The sequence below is a fragment of the Cervus elaphus genome, chromosome 5 (assembly GCF_910594005.1).
Source record: "Cervus elaphus chromosome 5, mCerEla1.1, whole genome shotgun sequence".
NCBI classification, from domain to species: Eukaryota; Metazoa; Chordata; class Mammalia; order Artiodactyla; family Cervidae; genus Cervus; species Cervus elaphus.
Genome location: NC_057819.1, coordinates 50,988,986 through 51,014,105, shown reverse-complemented (window position 1 = coordinate 51,014,105; position 25,120 = coordinate 50,988,986). Strand labels below are relative to the sequence as shown.

The 25,120-nt window shown below is 36.7% G+C and overlaps 1 protein-coding gene across 3 annotated transcripts in view; it reads left to right on the top strand.

Moving 5' to 3' along the window:
* Positions 1 to 2,853: 2,853 nt before the first annotated feature.
* The window catches only part of SLC7A11 (solute carrier family 7 member 11), a 248,002-nt gene continuing 225,735 nt past the window's right edge, over positions 2,854 to 25,120 (top strand). For all 3 annotated transcript variants that reach the window (XM_043902431.1, XM_043902434.1, XM_043902432.1), the window contains exons 1-4: positions 2,854 to 3,293; positions 6,883 to 7,009; positions 11,919 to 12,034; positions 22,749 to 22,874. In XM_043902431.1, coding sequence (XP_043758366.1) covers positions 3,017 to 3,293; positions 6,883 to 7,009; positions 11,919 to 12,034; positions 22,749 to 22,874 — 646 coding nt within the window. In that variant the 5' untranslated portion in view covers positions 2,854 to 3,016. The remainder of the gene's footprint in view (positions 3,294 to 6,882; positions 7,010 to 11,918; positions 12,035 to 22,748; positions 22,875 to 25,120) is intronic.

The following is a 25,120-nucleotide window of genomic DNA, read 5'->3' as shown; positions in this document are numbered from 1 at the left end:
ATAGCAGTGTGTACATGTCCATCCCAAACTCCCTAACTATCCCTTCCTGATCCTTCCCTTCTGGCAACCATAAATTCATTCTCTGTGTGTCTCTTTCTGATTTGTAAGTAAGTTCATTTGTATCATTTATTTTTAGCTTCCACACATAAGAGATGCCATACTATATTTCTCCTTCTCTGTCTGACGGACTTCATTCAGTTTGACACTCTCTAGGTTCATCCATGTTGTAGCAATGCAGTATTTCATGCTTTTTGATGGCTGAGTAATATTCCATTGTGTGTATGTATATATATATATACACATATATTGTGTATATGTAATATTCCATTGTGTGAGTATATATATATATATATATGTATATATATATATACACACACACCATATCTTCTTTATCCATTCCTCTGTCGATGGACATTTAGGTTGCTTCCATGTCTTGGCTATTATAACACTGCTGTGGTGGCTATTCTTTGTGCACTAAATTAATATTTGTAAATAACACTAGAATAGTCTCCCAGTGCTTAAAATAAGGCCTAAAGCAGGGGAGACTATAAATGCATTTGCTTAGAACTAGTTTTTATGGCACACACATATTTAAAGACCATAAAATTTTTTAATTTGTAAGTTTACGACTATTGATTTCTAAGGTAACCCTGAAAACACCTCAACATTTTCTCTGTAAACTACATTTTCTGCAGATTTCTGTGTGATTGGATGAGGTATACTGGTGTCTTTGGTAACTATTTGCAGCTTTGCAGAGTTTTGGAATGTGACTCTATTTATATGATAGTCCAGTCCTTTTGGCCATTAGTCTAACTTCAACAACTTTTCTGCAACAACTTTTTTCCCCCTCATTTCGAGGGGAGTGTTATTTATTCTTAAGAGAATATTTTTCCTCCTTTAGACTTTATCTAATTTCTGTCTGAGTGCAGCTTACTGTCAATTTAATAGCTCAGTCATTTATCACAAAATTTAAAATTAAACTGTGGCTGTATGTTAGTTAGAGATGGGAAACTGTTCCCTGATATTCTAACATTCTACTTTTAATTTATATTTCTTCAGAGCTAACCTGTTTCCCCTTTTTGGAAAACAAAGGCCTCTCCTCTCTTCATTATGTACATGAATCAGGAGAATTGTGTGATTGAAGAACATGTAGGAAGAGGAAGAGAAATAGAGGAAGAATTTTCCTTTAGCTTCTTTTTTTTCCCTTTTATTTCTTTTTTTGGCATTTCAACAAGGTTGAATGAGGAAAACTAACCATTTTTACTTTTTGAAAAACATGCAGCTGGGAAAAAGTATTTATTTTGGCTTGGTAAAAACACTAACTTGGTATACTCAAAGCAAATTATTTGGGTTTAGGTAAATTATACAAAAGGGAAATGATGTAGCTTCAGTTACTTGCATTGATGTGGTATAATTTGCTCAGGTGCCAACGTAACAGAAAATGGTCTGATCTCCACTTTTAAGTGGCTGCTTCTTTGTTGTGTCATCCTGGCTTGCCTCCTCATCCCCATTGCCACCTCTCACACACATGTTTGCTGTCTGTTGTTTTTGCTCAGAAACATATTTAATAGTGTTTGTAAATGTAGATTCAGAGTAATAATAACTAATTCTTCTCACTAAAATACACAACTATCCTATGACCACAGTCAAAAGTGATAGCTGAGATTTCTTTTGGTATTTGTTTTATGAACACTTGATTAAGAAAGTTAATAGGGTTTGAACATATTTGCCTTTTGTACTATTTCAAACTAATTTTAGCTTATATTTCTAATACATTTAAAATTTATAGTTATAATGTAACAATAGTCTGTACACTTTAGACAAAACTCCTACATAATGTGAATACTTTCTCAATTTTATTGTGTATCTGTTTTCAAGCTTTTGTTATATGCATGTTTTTATATCATTGTAAATGTTGGTTAATTTTGAAATTAGATATTTTGGTAATTTGTTGGAATAACATGCAAATGAAGGGTATATCTTTTATGAATACTTAGTTTAGGAGGTCACCTAGCACTAATAAGAATCAAAAAATGACTATTTTCTGGAGTCACTAATTTTTGAAGTAGTCATACTCAGGTGGCAATTTTAAGTACTGGTGTATATTGGTAGTAAGAAGTAGTTTTTAATGTTAAGTAAAGCTCACAGTTGTTTTGTGCTTGACAGCAGCTATACAGAATCCTTCTAGCTCTGTAAATATTAGATTTGACTGTGTTGCTAGGAAACCCAAAATAAAAAGAAATTTAAGTAAGCAGGAAGCATTATGAAAACTAAATTTTGTTTTTATAAACAGTGCAGCTTTGGGTTATGCTCTGTGATTAAAAGGTTGGTGTAAACTATTTCAGATGTACATTAAAGAAAAAAGAAACTTCTTACAACATAGTGATCGTTTCCTGTTTCATTTTTAATTTTCTTCTCGTGTAAAGAGCTTTCACTAGGAGTTGCTTGAAATCTCTGGGAAGGTCTGTTCTGAATTTACTACTTCTGGATTGGTTAAAATCCCTTTTAAGTGTGTGCTTTTGTTCTTTGAAAGCTTTGGTCAGTTGAGCAACTTGCTTCTTGTGTTAAAAAAAAAAAAAAAAAAAAGAGCTGAGTAATGCTGGAGCTTTCTCATGTGGCTGATGCAAACCTGGAGAATTTGCATCATCATTTAGCTGGAGTAAGTTGGTGTGACAGGCGGGCGCTTAAATACCAGCCCACGGGGAAGCTGATCTGGTCTGTAGTGATAGGGCGGCCGCAGCTGCCGCAGCAGCCGAGGTAGTCGGGGAGGTGGGCGAACCAGAACACCATGAACCAACACACAGGTGTTTCTGAGGCGTAATTAGATCGCGGAAGGTGAAATACACCTTAGCTCTTTTACCTGGGAGCACAATATCACTGAGAAACGAATCTGAAAGCAAAGAGGAAGAGATCAGATCGGTCAGTCACCCCAAGAGACACCACAGTTGAAAGTTTGGAATTTAAAAAAAAAATTTTTTTTTTCCCATTTCCTTTTTCCCCCCTGCGGGTCACTACCATGGTCAGAAAGCCTGTGGTGTCCACCATCTCCAGTGGGGCTTACCTGCAGGGCAGTGCTAATGGGAGGCTGCCTGCCCTGGGCGGCAAGGAGCCGCCTGGGCAGGAGAAAGTTGTGCTGAAGAAGAAAATCACCCTGTTGAGAGGAATCTCCATCATCATTGGCACCATCATCGGAGCAGGAATCTTCATCTCTCCGAAGGGCGTGCTCCAGAACACAGGCAGCGTGGGCTTGTCCCTGGTGGTCTGGACGGTCTGTGGGGTCCTGTCCCTGTTCGGTGAGTGTTGCTGCTTCTCTGGGGGTGTGTCTGTGGGGCTGAGCGCTGTGCTGTCTGGGAAAGCAGAGGGAGATTTCAAAGGAGTGAATGAATGGCAAAGGCTACCCCAGATTTTCTGATTTTAGGGGAGGTATGCGAACTAGCTAAGCACACTGTCCACTGTTGGCAGAATGCTGAGTTCCCTGAAATTGCATCCTATAGTCTATGCTCTCTTTTCCTGACCAAGGCACTCTGCTTTCTGACTTTTCCCTTTGGCATTGAATGTTGATGCTAACTTTGATGACCCACTAAAATACAGGTGAACTTTCTGTACCCGGCACTTGCGCCCAGTGAAGGTATGTTTGGGGTGTCTTGGCAGCTGGCAAGCTGAATGAAACACCTGTGAAGTGACACCCGGTGTGGCCTATTTAGACACAGAGCTGAGTGCTCAGCAGAAGGTTTACTGACTTTTTATTGGCAAAACAAATGGAGGGCAGTCTTTTCCCTTTTAATTTTTTTAACTTCATGTGCTTGTCAGTTCCTAGTCTTCTTTCAAAAGTCCTTGAATGTGGATCGAAGTGTGATGGCACATAATTCAGCTCCTTTTGTAACTGGGATTATTGCAAGGGTGTGAGCATATTTCACATTTTTTTATACTTTTCATCTCTCCCCAGTCCCCATAAATTTTTGCAATATAAATTGTAAAATTGGAGTTGGGTATTAGTTTGCTATGTTCGCCCAGGTCTGTTTTTTACTTTACCGTTCACTTGGTCTTCAGAGACACAGGTCATTGGGCTACCTGTCTTCAGAGTTAGTCTCATCAGAACTGGTAGAACTGGTAGAAGAAATGTGATTATTAACTTTTCTTCAAAACTGAGATCTCTTTTATTGATGTGATGATTAATAATAAAGAAGTAATAAATGTCCCCCCATGAGGTGGGCATATGACTGGAATGCTTCTTGGGTTAGCTGTCAAGGTGTTAAAAACTGGTGAATGGTCAAGAAAATTAAACTGTATTTATACTATGGGGAAAATGTCTGAGATATATTTGCTCTTCTCTGGCAAATAGTGCTTTTTTATTCCAAAAGATACTGCTCTTTAAAGGTATTAACACTGTCCTAACTCTCTAGGACCAAGTACTAACTCTTGGCCCTACATGGACCAACCTGTTTATTCTTAAGGTCTTGGCAATGTTTTCATGCATTGGTTTGAGCATTTATCTAGAAAACTCAGATTTTCATGATTAGGAAGAAAGTATTTTAAACAAAACTTGTTGAAATAAAAACTTCGTATAGAAATATCAACAGAGGAATTATATTTAGATGTTTACAAAGGGTTTATGGTATTCATATGGTGTGGCATACACATTTATAGACAAAGAGAAACCTAATTATTGATCTTCTTAAATGATTTTGTGTATCCTCAGCCTTTAATCTTCTCCAACACTTGGTATATTCAGAATAAATCATTGTCTAATAGGAGAAACCATAACCAATTTCCTGGATTTTGTATACTGTGTGCATGCACCTCCCACTATATGATTCCCCTTTTGTACACTATAAAAGGCTATCAAGATATGATAAAATGGGTGGCTCTGAGCATTAACCAGTTAAAGTGATGTTGACTTGTACTACGAAAATATGCTTCTGCATGAGTGTGTCATCTCAAGCAGTTAAAAATAAGCTAATGGGACTAGCTAAGTTTACACTTAGCTAGTAAGTATTCTTTGGTATACTTTGATTACTGGTATTTGATTGGTATACTTTGATTATTAATCACAGGGAATATGCTCCTATACTAATCTATTTATCGATGTTTGCATTACATTGGTCACTTGAGCTACTAGGAACTTTTGACAGGAGTACCTTCTTAACAGGAAGCAAAGCAAAATATTAGGACAAAAATTCTTTGTCTTAAAACTCTGGAACTAAGAGTATAGAATGTGTATGTTGTGTTTACAATTTTGTTTAAAGGCAGGTTTAATACATTGGTTCTTACATCCTATTTTGAACTGTTTTCATCTGACTAATATGGTTATAGAGCTTGAGACCTTTAAGTGAAAATTTCACTTCCCCAGAACTCAATTTAAACCTGGGGCAACCATTCCTGGAGTTTAAGCAAAGAATACACAGGTCTAGGTATTGACTCTCTGGAGATAAATCCTGAGGTTCTTAAGACACTTTCCAATAACATTTAATATTGGATGATTTTTTGTACAGCCTACCAACATGGCAACTGATTTCCAATAGAGAATGAACTGCAACTAGTTATGGTTAGTTTTATATGGACAAACTGTATCAGTGATTCCCAACTATCCATCTGTAGACTAAGTTACTTTAGAATTAGCTGTGCTAATTTTAAAATAATAGATTTTCTCTGATGCCTCTGTTGTAGAGTCTGGCCTCTCTTGATCAGAGAGTAGATCTGGGGTATGGCCTTAGTGCTTGTATTTTTATTTTAATTAAAAAATTGTTCCCTGGTGACTGTATACAGTGCTAGTTTTGGAAATAGGATAAGCAACACTAAGATTTTGCTGAATATCCAAATTACATTTATGTTGGACAGTTCTACCTGAAGGTCTACTGATTAGTAGTGATTTCTCACGCTTTTAGTCTCCAGGGGAGCTCAGGCAGAAATTATATCTTACATTTGAGTACTTAGCAGTATGGGTAGAACTTTTCACATAATGTCAAGATATACTTTTCATTAAATACAAAATGAGTTGCGCACAGTAGTAGGTAAAGCTGTATTTCATGAGGTGCTTTCTGTGTGTCAGGCCCGTTACTGTCCTTGGCATTCATTTTCATATTTATACACATAGTCCCCTTATGAGGTGAGAATTAAAATCTTTATTCCTCACAGGATGAAACTAAGGTTTGGGGAGATTACATAATCTGCTCAAGTGTTTGTGAATTTTATTGCTAAATGTTAAAAATTGGTTTATAATTAATTTTATCTCCATGTTCATAAATGTGTCATAGCATCTCTTTTTCAAAACTTTTATTTGTCACCCAGGAATGATACTCTGAAATACATCTATAAGAAACTTTCCTATTAATAGAATATCTGAGCCAAATTAATTTTGTTGATAAACAAAACATATCCTATAAATCAGATGAAGCCTTCCAAAACCTTGAGTCCATCCTTTTCAGGAGAAGAGAGGAATTTTATTTATTTTGATGTGTCACAAAAACATCATTTATTAAAAGAATGCTCAGTATAATAAGGTCAATTTTATATAATTCTTTGTCTTGATGTGAAATTATGTTCTTCAAAAATGGATTAGTATTATTGGCATCTATCTTCTTTCTCTTGTTCTCAGGTTTGAGATTCAAAATTCTTAATAGTATTATATTGTTTTAGAAGTTTGTCTTTAACATTTCAAGTAAAATTGCCTTGAACAGAATGAATGAGAGTTCAAGCTTGACGAAGTTACAAGGGGAATTTGGAGGTCCTTAGGAATTTGCTGAGTATTGTTTATTTGGAAAAAGGTGTCATTCAGACCAGAGGATGTAATATCATCTCATGAAACATTGCTGTGTCCATTCTACTGCTGGATGACTTGGTCATATTTTAACTTTGTGCCTTTTTATCATAATTATTTCACAGGAGCCTTGTCCTACGCTGAACTGGGAACTAGTATAAAGAAATCTGGTGGTCATTACACATATATTCTAGAAGTCTTTGGCCCATTACCAGCTTTTGTGCGAGTCTGGGTAGAACTGCTCATTATACGGTAAGAGCCTAGATAGAAAAAAATAAAGGAAAAATAAACCTATTCATTATCCCTTTTTTGAATCGCTATGATTATTTTTAAATAATTAGAAATATGCATGACTATGTGGTAAATATGTCTCCTTCAGGACATAAGATCTGGGATGAAATACCTTTCCCAATTAATGTTTTTAATGCCATTTTGCCACTGGCAGTAGTTTTCTAACCATGCCAAACTTTCAAAGCATCTGCTTGTTGTTAATATTCAACTATTCTGTATGTCATCTTCAGGAAAGATGCTGACCTGAAAAGAATATGAATTTTCAAAATCTACCATGATAAATCAGACCTTTGTTTTGATTATAAATTGTAATTAGACAAAATTAAATGTTCTTCTAGGAACTGGAGTTTTCCTTCTTGTAGATTGCACCATCAAGCCATCTTAAGTTTACTCAGTTTTCGTGACTAGGAAACTTCTGTTCCTAGCAACTTAGTATGTCATCAAGTTTTATATTCTACCAAAAAAAAAAAAAAAACCCAAAACAAACAAACACACACTTGTCATGAATGACTCATATCCTCACATTAAACAAATCAGTGAACTACAGTTGCAAAAAAGCTTTTTTGATTATATTGTTTTAAGAATACATTCCTTTTCCTGATTGCCTTGGTTTAAAATCAAACCAAATAACGCTAAGTCACTCTGAATAGCAAATTTCCTCCAATTTTGTGGGAAACTTATGATGTCACATGAGAACTTCAGATTATCCTTAAGGCAAACTACTTCCATGAAATGTGACTAGCACATTCTTACCGCAGAATTTAACAGAAATAATTAAAGAAACTTGTTCTTAGTGTAAACTTATCAGACTTACACAGCTGAAAGCTCCTGTGAGCTCTTATCCTATCATTTAGAGCTAAGTGGTAAATGCAGAGCTAATAAGTATTGACTTAACACTAATCTTGATTTTTATAGTCCTAAGAGTCTCTTTTGTAGTAAAGAGCTTAGAATAGTATTTACATCTTAGTAAAGTCTGTTCTCATTTTAAGCAATTTTGCATTACTTAAAACTTGTTATTATGAAATAATGATAAAGAAGTATTTTGTTCCTTTTCTAAACTCTGGAATTTGCCTGGGAGGTGCCTTCTACTCTTTTCTGATAATATGAAGATTACTCTTCAAAGGTCAACTTAAGTTCTATCTTTTCCACAGTTAATTTCCTGTTCACCCTAGTTTATAGTATTTCTTTCCTCTCTTAATTCTTCTGGAAATCTCTGCTTCTCATTTGACATTGAACATGTTGGCTTATATTCTTACTGAATATTTTAGGAATCTGTGCTCTGTTTCGCTGTTAAAATTGCAAGCATTTCAAGCATATAAAACTAGGTCTCTCACTTTTTGTCACTCTTATACTACTTATTGTCATATATTAAATGCACTGATTGTCATATATTAGATTCTTTTTGAATAGCAGTTGAAAAATTAAGTAATCATTCAATCTTTCAGTAAGTTATATTGGATTGGCCAAAATATTCATTCAGGTTTTTCCATTAAGATGGCATGGAAAATCCCTAACGGATTTTTTTGGCCAACCCTAATAGTTTGAGTAAAATATGCTCGGTATTCAAATAAGTGCAATACTTATTTAGAGTGGTGGTCTGTCAGAATAGTGGACTTTGGGGCCTGATGCAGCTGAGCTTGGGTCCCTCTCCAGCCATGTACTGGCTAATTGTGTTGGCTGGTTAGCCATACTTTGGTTACTTGCTCAGCATTATGATGGACTTGATCATTCCATTTGCAGTAGTAGCACCAACACAGTGCTCATTCATTCATCTATTCATTCCTCAAATTATCCTACTGAATGGTATATGGCAAGATCTAAGGTGAAGTGAGCCTCAGTTCTTATTCTCAAGTAGCTTATAATCATATTACCTTAGAGAGCTACTTCACAGGGAGTGTGTTTATGGAAGCAATTACCTAAATATATTCTAGAAGCTTTTGTAATGGATTCATATATTTCTTTGTAATAATGGACTCACATTACTCAGTTGGGCTCTCAGAATAATGAATGACTTGAGGGGTGACAAAATATCTGAGTAGTTAAACATTCCTCTTCCATTGAAAGTAACCATGGTACCTAAATATTAAAATTGTACTTCAGATTAAGTCACTTTTGTCAGAAATAATCTGTAACAAATCTTAAAAAGAAATCATACATCAGGGGTCATTTGAATTCATACATTCACCATGTATTCATTAGTTTTCTGTTGTATGACAGACACTTTACTATACACTGAGGATGAAATAGTGATTGATATGGACACAGTCAAACTCATGAAGCTCACGGTCAAGTGAGGGAAACAGTTATCAATCAAGACATCATGTAAGAGAATAAAAAGTTACTACTTTTTAAGGAGAAAGGAGAGCTATGAAGTTCCATAAGAGAGTATACTCTGAGAGATCTAATGCAATCAAAGAACTGAAAAAGGTTCCTTGGGAAAAAGATTGAACTAAGACCTGAGGTATAAGAAACTGTCAGGGAGTTTCAGGGGCTCACTAAAATGACATGATCAGATTTTAATTTATACATCAGAAATTTATAAATGATGGAGAATAAGAAAAAGTATCTTGTTGTGGTCAGGAGGAGATTGTCTCGGAAAAGAAAAAAAAATCAAGAAATCTCACTACTGTGCATCTACACTGAGGAAATCATAATTGAAAAAGACACAGGCACTGCAGTATTTATCGCAGCACTGTTTACAATAGCCAGGATAAGGAAGGAACCTAGATGTCCGCTGACAGATGAATGGATAAAGAAGATGTGGTACACATATACAATGGAATGTTGCTCAGTTATGAAACAGAACATATATGAGTCAGTTCTAATGAGGTGGATAAACCTAGAGCCTGTTATACATAGTGAAGTCAGAAAGAGAAAAACAAATATCGTATATTAACACATATGTATGGAATCTAGGAAGATGGTACTGATAAACCTATTTGCAGGGTAGCAGTGGAGACGCAGACCTAAAGAACAGGCTTGTGGACATGGCGGGAGTGGGGAGGAGAGAGAGGGGTGATTTGAGAGAGTAGCCTTGAAACATATACATTACCATAGATAAAATAGAGAGCCAGTGGGAATTTGCTATATGATGCAAGGAGGTCAAATCCCAACCTAGGGGAGTTGGGATTGGGTGGGAGCTGGGAGGGAGGTTCAAGAAGGGGACATATGTATGCCTATTGATGCATGGCAGAAACCAACACAATATTGTAAAGCAGTTATCCTCCAATTAAAAATAAATAAATCTATCCTGGTTTCTAATACCAGCAGGTCAGGGTTGGAATACATAATGGTGGTTGGTTTCCTGACAATCTATGGGTTGGACCTGGAGGTTGAGTAACCATGAGATGGAAGATAAACTGAAATGGAAGACTTGGCATGGGAAATTAGATAATTCCATTGACTTGCCTGTGTATCTAACAAACATGCATTCATATGTAGTATATTTAAACTGGAAAGGCCTGTGTCATTCTCTAACAGAAAATTGAAAAACTAAATTAGAATCATTTGCTACCTGTTTTATTATATATCTGAAACTTATTTCATTTTCTTATCTCATTCATGTTTTCTCTATTTATAAAATTACAAGGCTAATTTTATTTTTCAACACATACTTTTCACCTAAATGTTTCTATGGAATTAAGAATAATCACTTGGCTTTTCAAGGTTTTTCTGTATGGAAAAATCTAGACTAATACAATGTCAAGCATGTAAGCATATATTTGCAATGAACACTTATTAATACTAACTTTTTTAAGTTGAGTTTTGTGTTCCTTTTCTGAACCCATTAGACTATGCTGTTAACTCATTCCTACTCTGCTGGAGTTTAATTGTTGATTTACTGAGAAAGACTATTTCTTGTGTGGCCCAGACCTACTGGATCTCAAGTAATAAACTAGATTTTTAAGAAAAAGTCAAATATGGGAGGGAAGAGGAAAGCTGACAGCACCCAGACTTGTTCACAAGCAGATGTGAGGTTTAAAAATTAGCTACCAAAGTTGCAGACAATATTTCATTTGGAATATCTGTGACGACCTAATCAAATATAGGCTAAAAACTCAACATTCAGAAAACTAAGATCATGACATCCAGTCCCATCACTTCATGGCAAATAGATGGGGAAACAATGGAAACAATGAGAGACTTTATTTTTGGAGGCTCCAAAATCACTGCAGATGGTGACTGCAGCCATGAAATTGCTCCTTAGAAGAAAAGCTATGACAAACCTAGACAGCATATTAAAAAGCAGAGACATTACTTTGCTGACAAAGGTCTGTCTAGTCAAAGCTATGGTTTTTCCAGTGGTCATGTATAGATGTGAGTTGGACTATAAAGAAAGATGAGTGCCAAAGAATTTATGCTTTTGAACTGTGGTGTTGGAGAACTTTTGAGAGTCCCTTGGATTGCAAAGAGATGCAACCAGTCCATCCTAAAGGAAACCAGTCCTGAATATTCATTGGAAGGACTGATGCTGAAGCTGAAACTCTAATACTTTGGCCACCTGATGCAAAGAACCAACTCATTAGAAAAGACCCTGATGCAGGGAAAGATTGAAAGAGGGAGGAAAAGGGGATGACAGAGGATGAACTGGTTGGATGGCATCACTGACGCGATGGACATGAGTTTGAGTAGGGTCCAGGAATTGGTGATGGACAGGGAAGCCTGGCGTGCTGCACTCCGCAGGGTCACAAAAAGTCAGACACGACTGAGTGACTGAACTAAACTGAATCAAATATCAAGTTCTGAAAAGCATATACTTCCCTATTTAATATGTTCCATATGCTGAGTAACTGCACCTCAAGGTAGAAAAAGTTAGTGAAAGTGCAATTTTTTTTTTCCTGTGGTTAACCTAAATATGCATTTCTTCTAGCCCTGCAGCCACTGCTGTGATATCTCTGGCATTTGGACGCTATATTCTGGAACCATTTTTTATTCACTGTGAAATTCCTGAACTTGCAATCAAGCTCGTTACAGCTGTGGGCATAAGTGAGTATCATAGGTATAAATATGAAAAAACAGTCCCTACAAAAGTGATTGGAGACAACATTTCTTGAGACTTTTTGCATGGTGGTAGTACTCCTCACATGGTGTTCTTGCTTACAACTGCTCACCAGATTTGTTTTGGAAAACAAAGGAAAAAAAAAAAAAGGTTTGGAGTGATGCCTGCTATGACATTATAAGCCTATTTTGTATTGGATCAATAGATATGATGGCTAATCTTTTAAAACAGGCAAACAAAACACTTTGTTAGTAAAATAGTAACTTGATTGTGCATAAAAAGAGATTCTACAAGTGAAAACCCAATTTTTAAATGGGTGTTCTGAATTATAAAATATCCTTCCTTAGCAATAACATGTAGAAGTATAAGGCACTTACCCTCATGGAATGGTGTCTGTGTGTTGGGTGTGTATATTGTGTTCATGAATTTTCTAGTACCAGCTGCCACTCTGTGTTTGGATTTTAGCTGTCCATTGATGGTCACTAGACTCTTCTTCCAATGTTTGATTATTAGTAGCATTTCTCAAGTAGGGGTTTTCTTTATCATTTGCAAATTAGGAAGTTGCTCATTTTCATCGCTGGGCACAGATATTAGAACTTTTTTTTAAAAAAGGAAGTAAAAAAAGAGGAACATGCACCACATGACGTAAGTGATGTGAGGCTCAGTATGACTCTAACTTCCTATTGTAAGAGACAGGTGAACATTTCACAGTAGAGAGGTGAGTGATTAGTAGGAAAGAGTCAGGAATTACACATAAAATATCTCTAGTACTGGGTCCATATTTCTGGACTTAAACAGGTTCATCCTGGATTCCCCCCTTAATTCATGAAATGTAATCATTGTTATGTGGAATATTTGAAGGAAAACCGAGAAAAATACTTGAATGAGATATTTCTAAAGTTCTGGAGAGGTAATGGTGTTCTCGATTGATCCTACCCTTTATGCACACTACAGCTGTGAGACTTGGGGTCAAGTCACAGCTGCTTTCTGCACCTCAGTGTTCTTATTTATAAATCATGTCCAGTCTCATAAGATGTCTTTTGAGGATTAAATGATATTAAAAGAGACAGTGCATATAAAGTGTTTTGAGTAATGCTAGAAAAGTTTTAAGAGTGAAATTACAAATGGTAGCTTTTTATACTCTCGTGGGAACACATCAAGTTCCATAAGACCAGAGCTTTAACTAACTGCTGTGTTTCCAGCCCTTCACATAGCCCCTAGTATGTTGTTTGTGCTTAACAAATATTTGTTCATGACTGATTTTAATGAGAAGAGATGTAAGCATTCTTCTCTAGTAGAGAAGCTAATGGAATGCCCATGTGTTAAACTTAGAGGATTACACATCTTCACGTTTCTCAAGCAGCAGGAAATGGAGGTAAATGAAATAGATTTTGCTCAGATCTAACACCATGAAGTTTTGATTTTTTGAACCATTTTAGCATTGTGGTTATAGCTCAGGCTCTGGAGGCAAATAACTTAATTGAAACTAATTGAAATTTAGTGTCAGGGTTTTCAGTTATGTGATTTCGGGATAAATATTAAATCTCATTAAACATCAGTTTTATTTATTGGTAAAATACCTGTGAGATGATAATTTATCTTGAATGGGTCTGGAAGGATGAAGTTAGATTTTTAAGACTGTAGCAGAGTGCCTTGCCCATAGAAAGTTCTTGATAAATCTAGTGTTCCACGTAGGGACTGGATCAGTAGCCACTGTTGTACTCATTTTATTCTTGTCTCTCAACTGACCGAGGCAGAATCATATCATAATTATTATATTTGAAAAGAGAAACACAGGGGTAGCATTTTGAGAGCTCTGTAATTTGCCATCAGAGGTTACTGATTAAAAGCTGTAACAGCAAACTTTCATTATATATTATGTAAACATTTACAAATCGACAGCTTGGATTGAGAAGGACTTGTAAAGGACTTGCAATGAATTAGATAATGACAACATATTACCATTTTGGTAAATCTAGATAGGTCTTTTATTTGTCCCAATTCTGTTAAACATTTTAAAGGGAAAAACTGTATTTTAGAGGAGTAAATGGAAACTGTTCAAATCAAAAATTTAAAGCAGTTATAGGTAAGAATGATTAAATATGTTGCATTTTACAAAAGCTGTAGTAGAGTTTGGTGATGGTGTAACTAACAAAGGGCCTGAGTAAATCTGGGATGAACTTAGTCATGTTCTTCCATTTTTACTATTAGTTATAACATTAATTTACAGATTTTGATGCAAGCTTGAGTTTTTGAGGAAATTTGTTCCTAGGATCAGCAGCACTGAAAGATGAAATACATAGTCTTGCAACTCCGTGGCAGGTGATATAAATCAACGGCCTAATTGGAAAAGTCAAACTGTCTCTGAGAACTTAGCTTTAAAGCAACAGCAGGTGGAGATGGAGATAGAAAAGGAGAGATTTACCTGGGGGCAAATCTCACATTCTGTAGGGTTCAAAGCCAGGAGAGAGGTGATTTTCTGCCTGCTGGGGGTGAAAGGCTAGTGAGATGTAGAAAACAGAGCTTAATTGCATGAATTCCTTCCCTGTGTTCTCCTACAGGGGATGGAAGCAATTTGTGGTAGTTTGAATTCTCTAGTTCAAGTGTAGAAGAAGAACAAACCTGAAGGATATTGTTATGGTCAAATCATAGAAGAAAAGGAATTTCAGGGTTTTTGAAATGTTAACCCATCACTTGAGAAGTGAGAGTGGGGTGGGAATGTGACATTCCTACATACTAATTACCCCTCTGGGGCTTCCCTCGTGGCTCAGATGGTAAAGCGTCTGTCTGCCTGCAATGCAGGAGACCAGGGTTCAATCCCTGGGTTGGGAAGACCCCTTGGAGAAGGAGATGGCAACCCATTCCAGTACTCTTGCCTGGAAAATCCCATGAACGAAGGAGACTGGTAGGGTTTACTCCTCTCCTCTTTTGAAAGTATTCAACTTCATTTCTCTCAAATTAATAAAAGTGAAAAGTTTTGGAGTACTTCCCTGGTGGTCCAGTGGTTAAGACTTCTGCCTTCCAATGCAGAGCATGCAGGTTCGATCCTTTGCATGGTACTAGATCCCACATGCCTAGCAGCCAAAAAACTGAAACATGAAACAGAAGCAATATCCTAACAAATTCAGTAAAGAATTAAAAAATGGTCCACATTAAAAAAAAATCTTTAAAGAGAAAAGGGTTTTGCTTACTCCAAGTCTTGTCCATTCTGGCAAGCATGTCAGGCACATGGAAGTTGAGTAGGGAAATTTTATATATTCACATTTGTCTTCTCTCCTCCAGCCCATTGTCTTTAGGTAAAGGGATATTGCTCCCTTTACTTTCTGTGGAACTTCATGAATTTCACTTTCCTCGAATCTTCAATAAACACTGAAGTATGTTCAAGAGTTAAAATGACATTTCATTTTTGGTTCTGGTCTCCTGAAACCAGACCCTGTTTAAGTATACACTTGAGTGGCAGAATATTCTAATAAAAGTACCTTATGTCAGATGTGGGCGCTTATCTCAGACACATCCTTAACAAACTCTCTGAGTCTCAGTTTTCTTATTAGTTTAATTTACCTAGGTGAATAAAGAGCCTTAGCTTCTTCCCACAACCTGTGGGAATAATGGGAGAAAGCAAACAAAATAACACTTGTGATTATTATGTGAGAAAAAGAGATAGCCATTTCTATAAATGCACTAGTGTATTTTCTCAAACTGTACTCTACTAGCATCATTAAATTACATGAAAGAAAGTCTAGGCTGAGGGCTGTGCTAGTTTTTCAAATATTGCACATAAAGTGGCTCTATTTAAACCTGAAATTGGACTATCTTTACTCCTCTTCTACCATAACTAAATACCATGACAACCAATTCTTAGGTAGAGATATGTAGTATTGAAATATACAAGGACTTCAAAACAACAACCATACCCTTCAGACGGATGAGAAACAAAATGTGGAATCAAAGTGTCTTGAAATCCCAGCCAAGATAAACATGACCCCTAGCAGAGAAGAAGAGCATCAGATGTTTGAGAGAACTAGTGAAATCATATGTGTCTTTTGACCTTCTTCCTCACTGTTACCTGTGAACTACTGGTAAAATTGTGGACTCTGGAGTCAGCTTACTTGGCTTCAATCTTATCTTCACCTTTACCTTTGTGAACATGGACAAGTTAAGTAATATCCAGGTTCTCAGCTGTTCATCTGAAAAATAATGCTGACGATGAACCAAGTCATAGAGATATGAGGATTAAATAATATTATCCATGTAAGGTCTTTGCTCAAAGTGTATCATATAATAGTGTACATTTGTTTAACGCTTATCATTTTTATTCCCAATAGTGAGATCCTAGATATAGCCTTTCTCCTTCATAAAGGTGATTATTGCTACATAGCTTCTCTGAAATGAATCCGTCCAGGAAACAAATGCTAGCAGAAAAATGGAGGCAACCCCAGCAGCTGCTACAAAGAACAGTGGAACAATTCACTACAGCTCACCATGATGCATCCGTACAGTGTCCATATATTTTACCAGCTTAGCACAAAGCAGCCAGAAGCCAGGGAGAACCTGAACCTGGGGGAAAAAAAAAAACAACAATATATCCAGACTCAGTAACCTCATTCTGCAAAACAAAAGACAAACTTGAAATACTGAAGTACAGAAAGAAATGCTTACTAGTCCTTAAATCATGGTATCAGTTTTTAACACTCCCCTAAACATCCTCTTCAAATGCAGCTCCCTTCCCTATATATTTCTGGTTGCCAGAGTTTATACCTATAACTTTCATTGCTGCATTTCAGTTCTTAGGAACCAACCAGCACCATTAATAAGTAAATAAAAGATATATGTCTCTCTATTTTCATTTTGGTAACATTTAAGGTCAGCAAAAATAATAATAATAATAAGCTCAAATTAAAGGTAATTTTTAATGCATGAAATTAGCAATTATTATTCAAAGGAAGTAAAGTTAGGATGAGAGCTTGCTCCGATTTCTTTAATGATTACAGTGTAAGTAGCTTGTGTATAAAAACCTGAGTAGACACTATCTGTTTCAGAAACTCTGAAAGCTCTTAGCATTTAGTGAATCCCAAATCCCTTTTCAATATTGTTGGATAAGCAACATACGTGGACCTAAACTTCTCTGTAAAGACGCATGATGAAACAGCAGTTCTCACCACTTGAGGACCTCCACAGTGCCTCTGTACTGGCTGCCTCATTGCTTGTTAAGCTGTATCCCTTCAGGGTCATAGAGGTACATCTCAGCTGGAATTTGGCATATGGAGTAATGAGGGCAATGTCTGGATGCTCAGATAAAGCAGGGTTTTGAGAAACCTTTTGAGAGAAATCAGACTTAACCAGAATTTTGATTTCAGCTGCCTGAGAGGAAAGCAAGGTGAGATTATCAATTCATAATATTTGTTTGATTTTTGTCTTCCATTTTGCTAAGAAAACTTTACAAAATATAAAATTCCCAGCACTCATTTTTGTTTTCTATTTCAATCGGCATTGAATTCTAACACTCTTTATGAAAGGAACAAACCTTCTTTCCTCTTCCGAAATACATAGAGGTTCTAATATGAGAATGCCTCTCTTTTCCCTCCCCCTCCCCCCTCCTTCTTTTCCTTCCTCCCTCCCTCCCTCCCTCTATTCCTTTTTCTCTTCTTTCTTCCTCCTCTTTTCCCTTCCTCTCTTTACAATAGCTCTTTTCTACTGTGGAGTACTCTCAGAAATGGTGTTTGGGTTTTTAGGAGCTCTGCTTAAAAGAAAACAGTGCTCTTTTGTATTGCTGGGAACATGAGTCCAATTATTTTCAGACCAATGCTGAATCTCCTTAACTAAAAAAACAATCCCTTTCATATGATGATTCATTTATCACAGAGTCATTTGCATAGAAAAAGGACAAGAATCACTGGATGACAACGATGAGTGCAGAGTTGCATTAAATTATTTTCAGTATATAAGTGCTTTTTACAGGGGTGAGAAAAATCATTTTACTTCTTATCTTTCTGCTGATAAAATAATGCACTTGGAAAATGGGGAAGGAAATAGCCACCCAAGTCCAAGAAACCCAGAGAGTCCCAAACAGGATAAACCCAAGGTGAAACACCCCAAGACACATATTAGTCAAATTAACAAAGATCAAACACAAAGAACAAATATTAAAAGCAGCAAGGAAGAAACAACAAATAACACACAAAGGGATTCCCGTAAGGATAACAGCTGATCTATCAATAGAAACCCTCCAGGCCAGAAGGGAATGGCAGGACATACTTAAAGTAATGAAAGAGAATAACCTACAACCTAGATTACTGTACCCAGCAAGGATCTCATTCAGATATGAAGGAGAATTCAAAAGCTTTACAGACAAGCAAAAGCTAAGAGAATTCAGCACCACCAAACCAGCTCTTCAACAAATGCTAAAGGATCTTCTCTAGACAGGAAATGCAGAAAGGTTGTATAAACGTGAACCCAAAACAACAAAGTAAATGGCAACGGGACCACACCTATCAATAATTACCTTAAATGTAAATGGGTTGAATGCCCCAACCAAAAGACAAAGATTGGCTGAATGGATACAAAAACAAGACCCCTATATATGCTGTCTACAAGAGACCCACCTCAAAACAAGAGACACATACAGACTAAAAGTGAAGGGCTGGAAAAAAATATTTCACGCAAACAGAGACCAAAAGAAAGCAGGAGTCGCAATACTCATATCAGATAAAATAGACTTTCAAGTAAAGGATGTGAAAAGAGACAAAGAAGGACACTATATAATGTTCAAAGGATCAATCCAAGAAGAAGATATAACAATTATAAATACATATGCACCCAACATAGGAACACCACAATATGTAAGGCAAACGCTAACGAGTATGAAAGAGGAAATTAATAGTAACACAATAATAGTGGGAGACTTTAATACCCCACTCACAACTATGGATAGATCAACTAAACAGAAAATTAACAAGGAAACACAAACCTTAAATAACACAATGGACCAGCTAGACCTAATTGATATCTATGGGACATTTCACCCCAAAACAATCAACTTCACCTTTTTCTCAAGTACACACGGAATCTTCTCCAGAATAGATCACATCCTGGGCCATAAATCTGGTCTTGGAAAATTCAAAAAAATTGAAATCATTCCAGTCATCTTTTCTGACCACAGTGCAGTAAGATTAGATCTCAATTACAGGAAAAAAATTGTTAAAAATTCAAACATATGGAGGCTAAATAACACACTTCTGAATAACCAACAAATCATAGAAGAAATCAAAAAAGAAATCAAAATATGCATAGAAATGAATGAAAATGAAAACACAACAACCCAAAACCTATGGGACACTGTAAAAGCAGTGCTAAGGGGAAGGTTCATAGCATCACAGGCTTACATAAAGAAACAAGAAAAAAGCCAAATAAATAACCTAACTCTACACCTAAAGCAATTAGAGAAGGAAGAAATGAAGAACCCCAGAGTTAGCAGAAGGAAAGAAATCTTAAAAATCAGGGCAGAAATAAATGCAAAGGAAACTAAAGAGACCATAGCAAAAATCAACAAAGCTAAAAGCTGGTTTTTTGAAAAAATAAACAAAAATTGACAAACCATTAGCAAGACTCATTAAGAAACAAAGAGAGAAGAACCAAACTAACAGAATTAGAAATGAAAATGGAGAGATCACAACAGACAACACTGAAATACAAAGGATCATAAGAGACTACTACCAGCAGCTCTATGCCAATAAAATGGACAACTTGGATGAAATGGACAAATTCTTAGAAAAGTTTAACTTTCCAAAACTGAACCAGGAAGAAATAGAAGATCTTAACAGACCCATCACAAGCAAGGAAATCAAAACTGTAATCAGAAATCTTCCAGCAAACAAAAGCCCAGGACCAGATGGCTTCACAGCTGAATTCTACCAAAAATTTAGAGAAGAGCTAACACCTATCTTACTCAAACTCTTCCAGAAAATTGCAGATGAAGGTAAGCTTCCAAACTCATTCTATGAGGCCACCATCACCCTAATTCCAAAACCAGACAAAGATGCCACAAAAAAAGAAAACTACAGGCCAATATCACTGATGAACCTAGATGCAAAAATCCTTAACAAAATTCTAGCAAACAGAATCCAACACATATTAAAAAAATCATACACCATGACCAAGTGGGCTTTATCCCAGGAATGCAAGGATTCTTTAATATCCACAAATCAATCAATGTAATACACCACATTAACAAATTGAAAGATAAAAACCATATGATTATCTCAATAGATGCAGAGAAAGCCTTTGACAAAATTCAACACTCATTTATGATTAAAACTCTCCAGAAAGCAGGAATAGAAGGAACATACCTCAACGTAATAAAAGCTATATATGACAAACCCACAGCAAGCATCACCCTCAATGGTGAAAAATTGAAAGCATTTCCCCTGAAATCAGGAACAAGACAAGGGTGCCCACTCTCACCACTACTATTCAACATAGTGTTGGAAGTTTTGGCCACAGCAATCAGAGCAGAAAAAGAAGTAAAAGGAATCCACACTTGATAATATACATGTTTCAATGCTATTCTCTCAGATCATCCCACCCTCGCCTTCTCCTACAGAGTCTAAAAGTCTGTTCTGTACATCTGTGTCTCTTTTTCTGTTTTGCATATAGGGTTATCATTACCATCTTTCTAAATTCCATATATATGTGTTAGTATACTGTATTGGTCTTTATCTTTCTGGCTTACTTCACTCTGTATAATGGGCTCCAGTTTCATCCATCTCATTAGAACTGACTCAAATGTATTCTTTTTAATGGCTGAGTAATATTCCATTGTGTATGTGTACCATAGCTTTCTTATCCATCCATCTGCTGATGGGCATCTATGTTGCTTCCATGCCCTGGCAATTATAAACAGTGCTGCGATGAACATTGGGGTGCATGTGTCTCTTTCAGATCTGGTTTCCTCGATGTGTATGCCCAGGAGTGGGATTGCTGGGTCATATGGCAGTTCTATTTCCAGTTTTTTAAGGAATCTCCACACTATTTTCCATGGTGGCTGTACTAGTTTGCATTCCCACCAACAGTGTAAGAGGGTTCCCTTTTCTCCACACCCTCTCCAGCATTTCTTGCTTATAGACTTTTGGATAGCAGCCATCCTGACTGGCGTGTAATGGTACCTCATTGTGGTTTTGATTTGCATTTCTCTGATGATGAGTGATGTTGAGCATCTTTTCATGTGTTTGTTAGCCATCTGTATGTCTTCTGTGGAGAAATGTCTGTTTAGTTCTTTGGCCCATTGCACCAATTCTTAAATTCTGAAATGAGCTAATGATTGTATCAGGCAATTGGAACTATGAAGATCACTCATTAGTGTACATATGGAAAGCTTCCTACTGCAACCTGAATTGTAAGAATTGTGTTTTTTTTAATCCCCCAAGAAGTATTTTCATTCATTTTTGTTGTTTGCTTAGGGAGAATACACCTTTTAAAAATAAAGTTTGTAGCTAATAATGACAAATGTCAGGTATGAAGTAACTTATTTGTTGGGAGTGGGGAGGAGAGGGTGAGTAATACCAAGTGTGAGGTTTTAGAAAGAGTATAAAGTGAAATCTGCTGTCTAGAATAACTGAGTCATTCTAGTATAGTATAGGAGGCAGGGCCTGAAAGTACCACCATTTATTTCATGCCTTTTTGGCTGAAGGTATTATATGTTTTTTTTAAAAAACTGAGGATCCAGCTCATTCATTTATTCAACAAAACTGTGTTAATGATCTTCCTGGGCCATGGATGGAGCTGGATACTAGCAAGACAGATGAATGATGCTTGTTCTGTTCTCAAGATTCTCATGGTCCACAGTGCAGGGTGAGTGGCTAGTTGAATACTGCTGAAGACATTGTAGACAGCATCACCAAGAAGAAATTCTGCTGGCTTCAGACCCCGTGTGCATCCTACTCTGGAAACACTTTTGGATTTATCATTCAAAACATTTTTTCAAGTTCCAAAACATATCTTGGAAACCTGTACATTCAGGGTAGGTTGAAAGTCACTCCTTACTATGCTGATTGGAAAGTGGAGAGAAAATACAAAAAGCTCTGGCTAAGGCTAATTCTGAAAGTAGAATAAAGTCCCAGTCCACTTTTCCACACATTGTCCCTTCTTGAATGTGATCCCAAGTCTGTCCCTTCTTGAATGTGATCCCAAGTTGGCAGGTGACTATGCATGAGGACATTGAGGGGAGAAAAGAGCTGTCTGCTGTGTCAGGCTAGAGTCACATTCAACAATCTGCATGTGGTGACCTCAGGATTTGCTTAGAAGATATTTTTATATGATTGTTAGGGCACCGCAATCCTTGTTCACTCTTATTGACATATAGAAGGAATCAAACCAAGGTCTCCTGCATTGCAGGCGGATTCTTTACCAACTGAGCTATCAGGGAAGCCCATACAAAGAACAAGAGATAACTTTTACTGTCTGCAGATTTTATCCAGTTTCTCAAACTTCAGTGTGCATAAAAATCACCTAGAGATCTGGTTGAAATGCATATTTGTAGTCCTTAGGTCTGGGGTGGCATCGGAGATCGTGCATTTCTAAAATGCTTCAGGTAATGAATGGCAATACTGCTGGTTCATGGTTGGCACTTTGAGTAGCCAGGACCCAAGACATCACATATACCAGTGAGGATTCACCTTTTTTGTAACTTCATCTGTTTGTTTGCAGCTGTGGTGATGGTCCTAAATAGCATGAGTGTCAGCTGGAGCGCCCGGATCCAGATTTTCCTAACCTTTTGCAAGCTCACAGCAATTCTGATAATTATAGTCCCTGGAGTGATGCAGCTAATTAAAGGTATGGACTGAAAAGTAAATGCTTTTTAAAATACGTATCTGCTTTTGGTCCCTTCTAACACTGACTTTCGCTTGTACTAGCAGAATCCCTTAGTTAGTCTCTCTGCTCATGGAACTTAGACTCTATACTGTCATCTAATTGATTTGAAAGGCTGCAACATTGCAGGGTGAGTTGGTATTTACAGCTGATTGGCAACAAGAGGATTAAGACTGGGCCAAGCAGCAAAATAAGGCATCCGTGAATTTTCTCTTGGTCTAAACTGTTGGAGAAGGAAATGGCAACCCACTCAAGTGTTCTTGCCTGGAGAATTCCAGGGACGGTGGAGCCTGGTGGGCTGCCATCTATGGGGTCGCACAGAGTCGGACATGACTGAAGCAACTTAGCAGCAGCAGCCGCAAACTGTTTGTAGTGAAAACACAAAGTGGGAAAAAAAAATAATCTGTTTTAGCTACAGATAAATATGTCTTCTTATTTTTACTTTAAAGTAGTTCAAACATATATTAAGGATTAGAGAAAGAAAAAGATATCTGGAAAATAATGAAAAATGATAAAATATTGTTTTACTTTTTGGTAATTACTCCTTTTACCTTGAGAATGGAATTTTGATAGAAGGAGAGTCAGCTATGGAAATAGCATTCATTAAAAAAACAAATGCTATCTGATAATAAAAATAGTTGTAAAAATGTATTTTATTGTTACATTATTTTAATGTAAAATCTGCAGTTCTGTAGAAATGTAACACCGTTTTCTGGGAGTATTTGCCTTTCTAGAGTTGAGATGGTTGAGAGTGATGTCACTTAGAGTTTCAATTGTTCTAGAAGAAGGCACAGGCAATTGCTTGGATTCAGGGGAAATTACTGGGTGAGATGGAGGCCTAGTGAGTTATTTAACTAACAATGGGCACAGTAGTAGGAAATAAGTAAGGAAGTAAGAAGAAATGATAAAGGAGTGATGTGTAACTTTGGCATGTAAAGTATTTCATATTTACATTGATGTTGTCTGTTCCAAGAAAAGGAGTTTATAGAGAAATTTAATGAAGTTGCAAGAGAAGGATTACTCAAGGCAAAAGGAAATACCAAAATTAAGCAAAAAATCATTGCTGATGGTAGAGGCATTAAACAATAACAAAGGTGGAAAAATTTGTCACTCTGTATCTGGGGAAAGGGAACTACTGCTGTCTGTTTAATAAAACCTAGTGGGACATCTTGGAACTCTCCCCGCTAAATGTTTGCATCAAATTCAGCAACCTCAGCCAACTCAAAATAAACACGATGAAGATCTTTAATACTATAGCTTACACTGAAGGGAAAACAGGAACTCACTCTTCTAATTCATGTCAGTCTCCACAGAGCTGGCCTTCTCATACTTTATCTGATCCATTAAAAATATATGGAAAGTAATTTATTTTGTTACTGCTTTCCTTTTCTGGGCTAACTCTTTATATTTCTATAAGGAATTTCTTACATTTTTGGAAAGTTCAGAAACTCTGAGTCATTTAGATTCCAAAAAAAAAAAAAAAAATGGCATACAGTCCTTTAAAATGAAGATTATTTTTTTTCTTTTCTCTCTTTGATGTAAGACTGTAGTCAGTTTTTACCACTTAATTATATATGTTTGTGAGGTGAGGTGAGGTGTAGTTGCCCAAATGTTACTGTATTGCAAATTCCTTGAGAGCAGAAGTCATGACATATCTTTTAGCTTTAGCTTTTTTTTTTTTTTTGGACACTTACAATAAAATGATCCTTTAGTATTTATGGTATTGTTGCTGACTTAATCTTGGGTCTGCTTGCCCAAGGACCAGCAATGCCAATCTACTGACACCAGATTGTGGTGAAGGAAAGCATAGTGCTTATTGCAGGGAGTCAAGCAAGGAGAATGGGCAGCTCATGCTCAAAAAATCTGAACTCTCTGGTAACTTTTAGGAAAGGCTTTTTAAAGAGAGTGTGAGGGAGAAGGTCACAGGGCACCTGATAAGCTCCTGCACAATACTCTGATAGGTTGATGATAAAGGTGAGGTCACAGAGGTCAACATTATCAATCCTTAGGTTCCAGCCAATGTGGGGGCTCTGTGATTGTGGTCATCTTTCAATTAGCTTCTTCCTCCCCATACTAAAGCCTCCCAGGCTTTAGTATCTGGGAAACCACTCAAGGATAGGACTCAGGATGTTATCTGTAGCCCTAAGGAACAACCAGTGGTCGTGGTTTGGTCGCTAAGTCGTGTCTGACTCTTGCGACCCCACGGACTG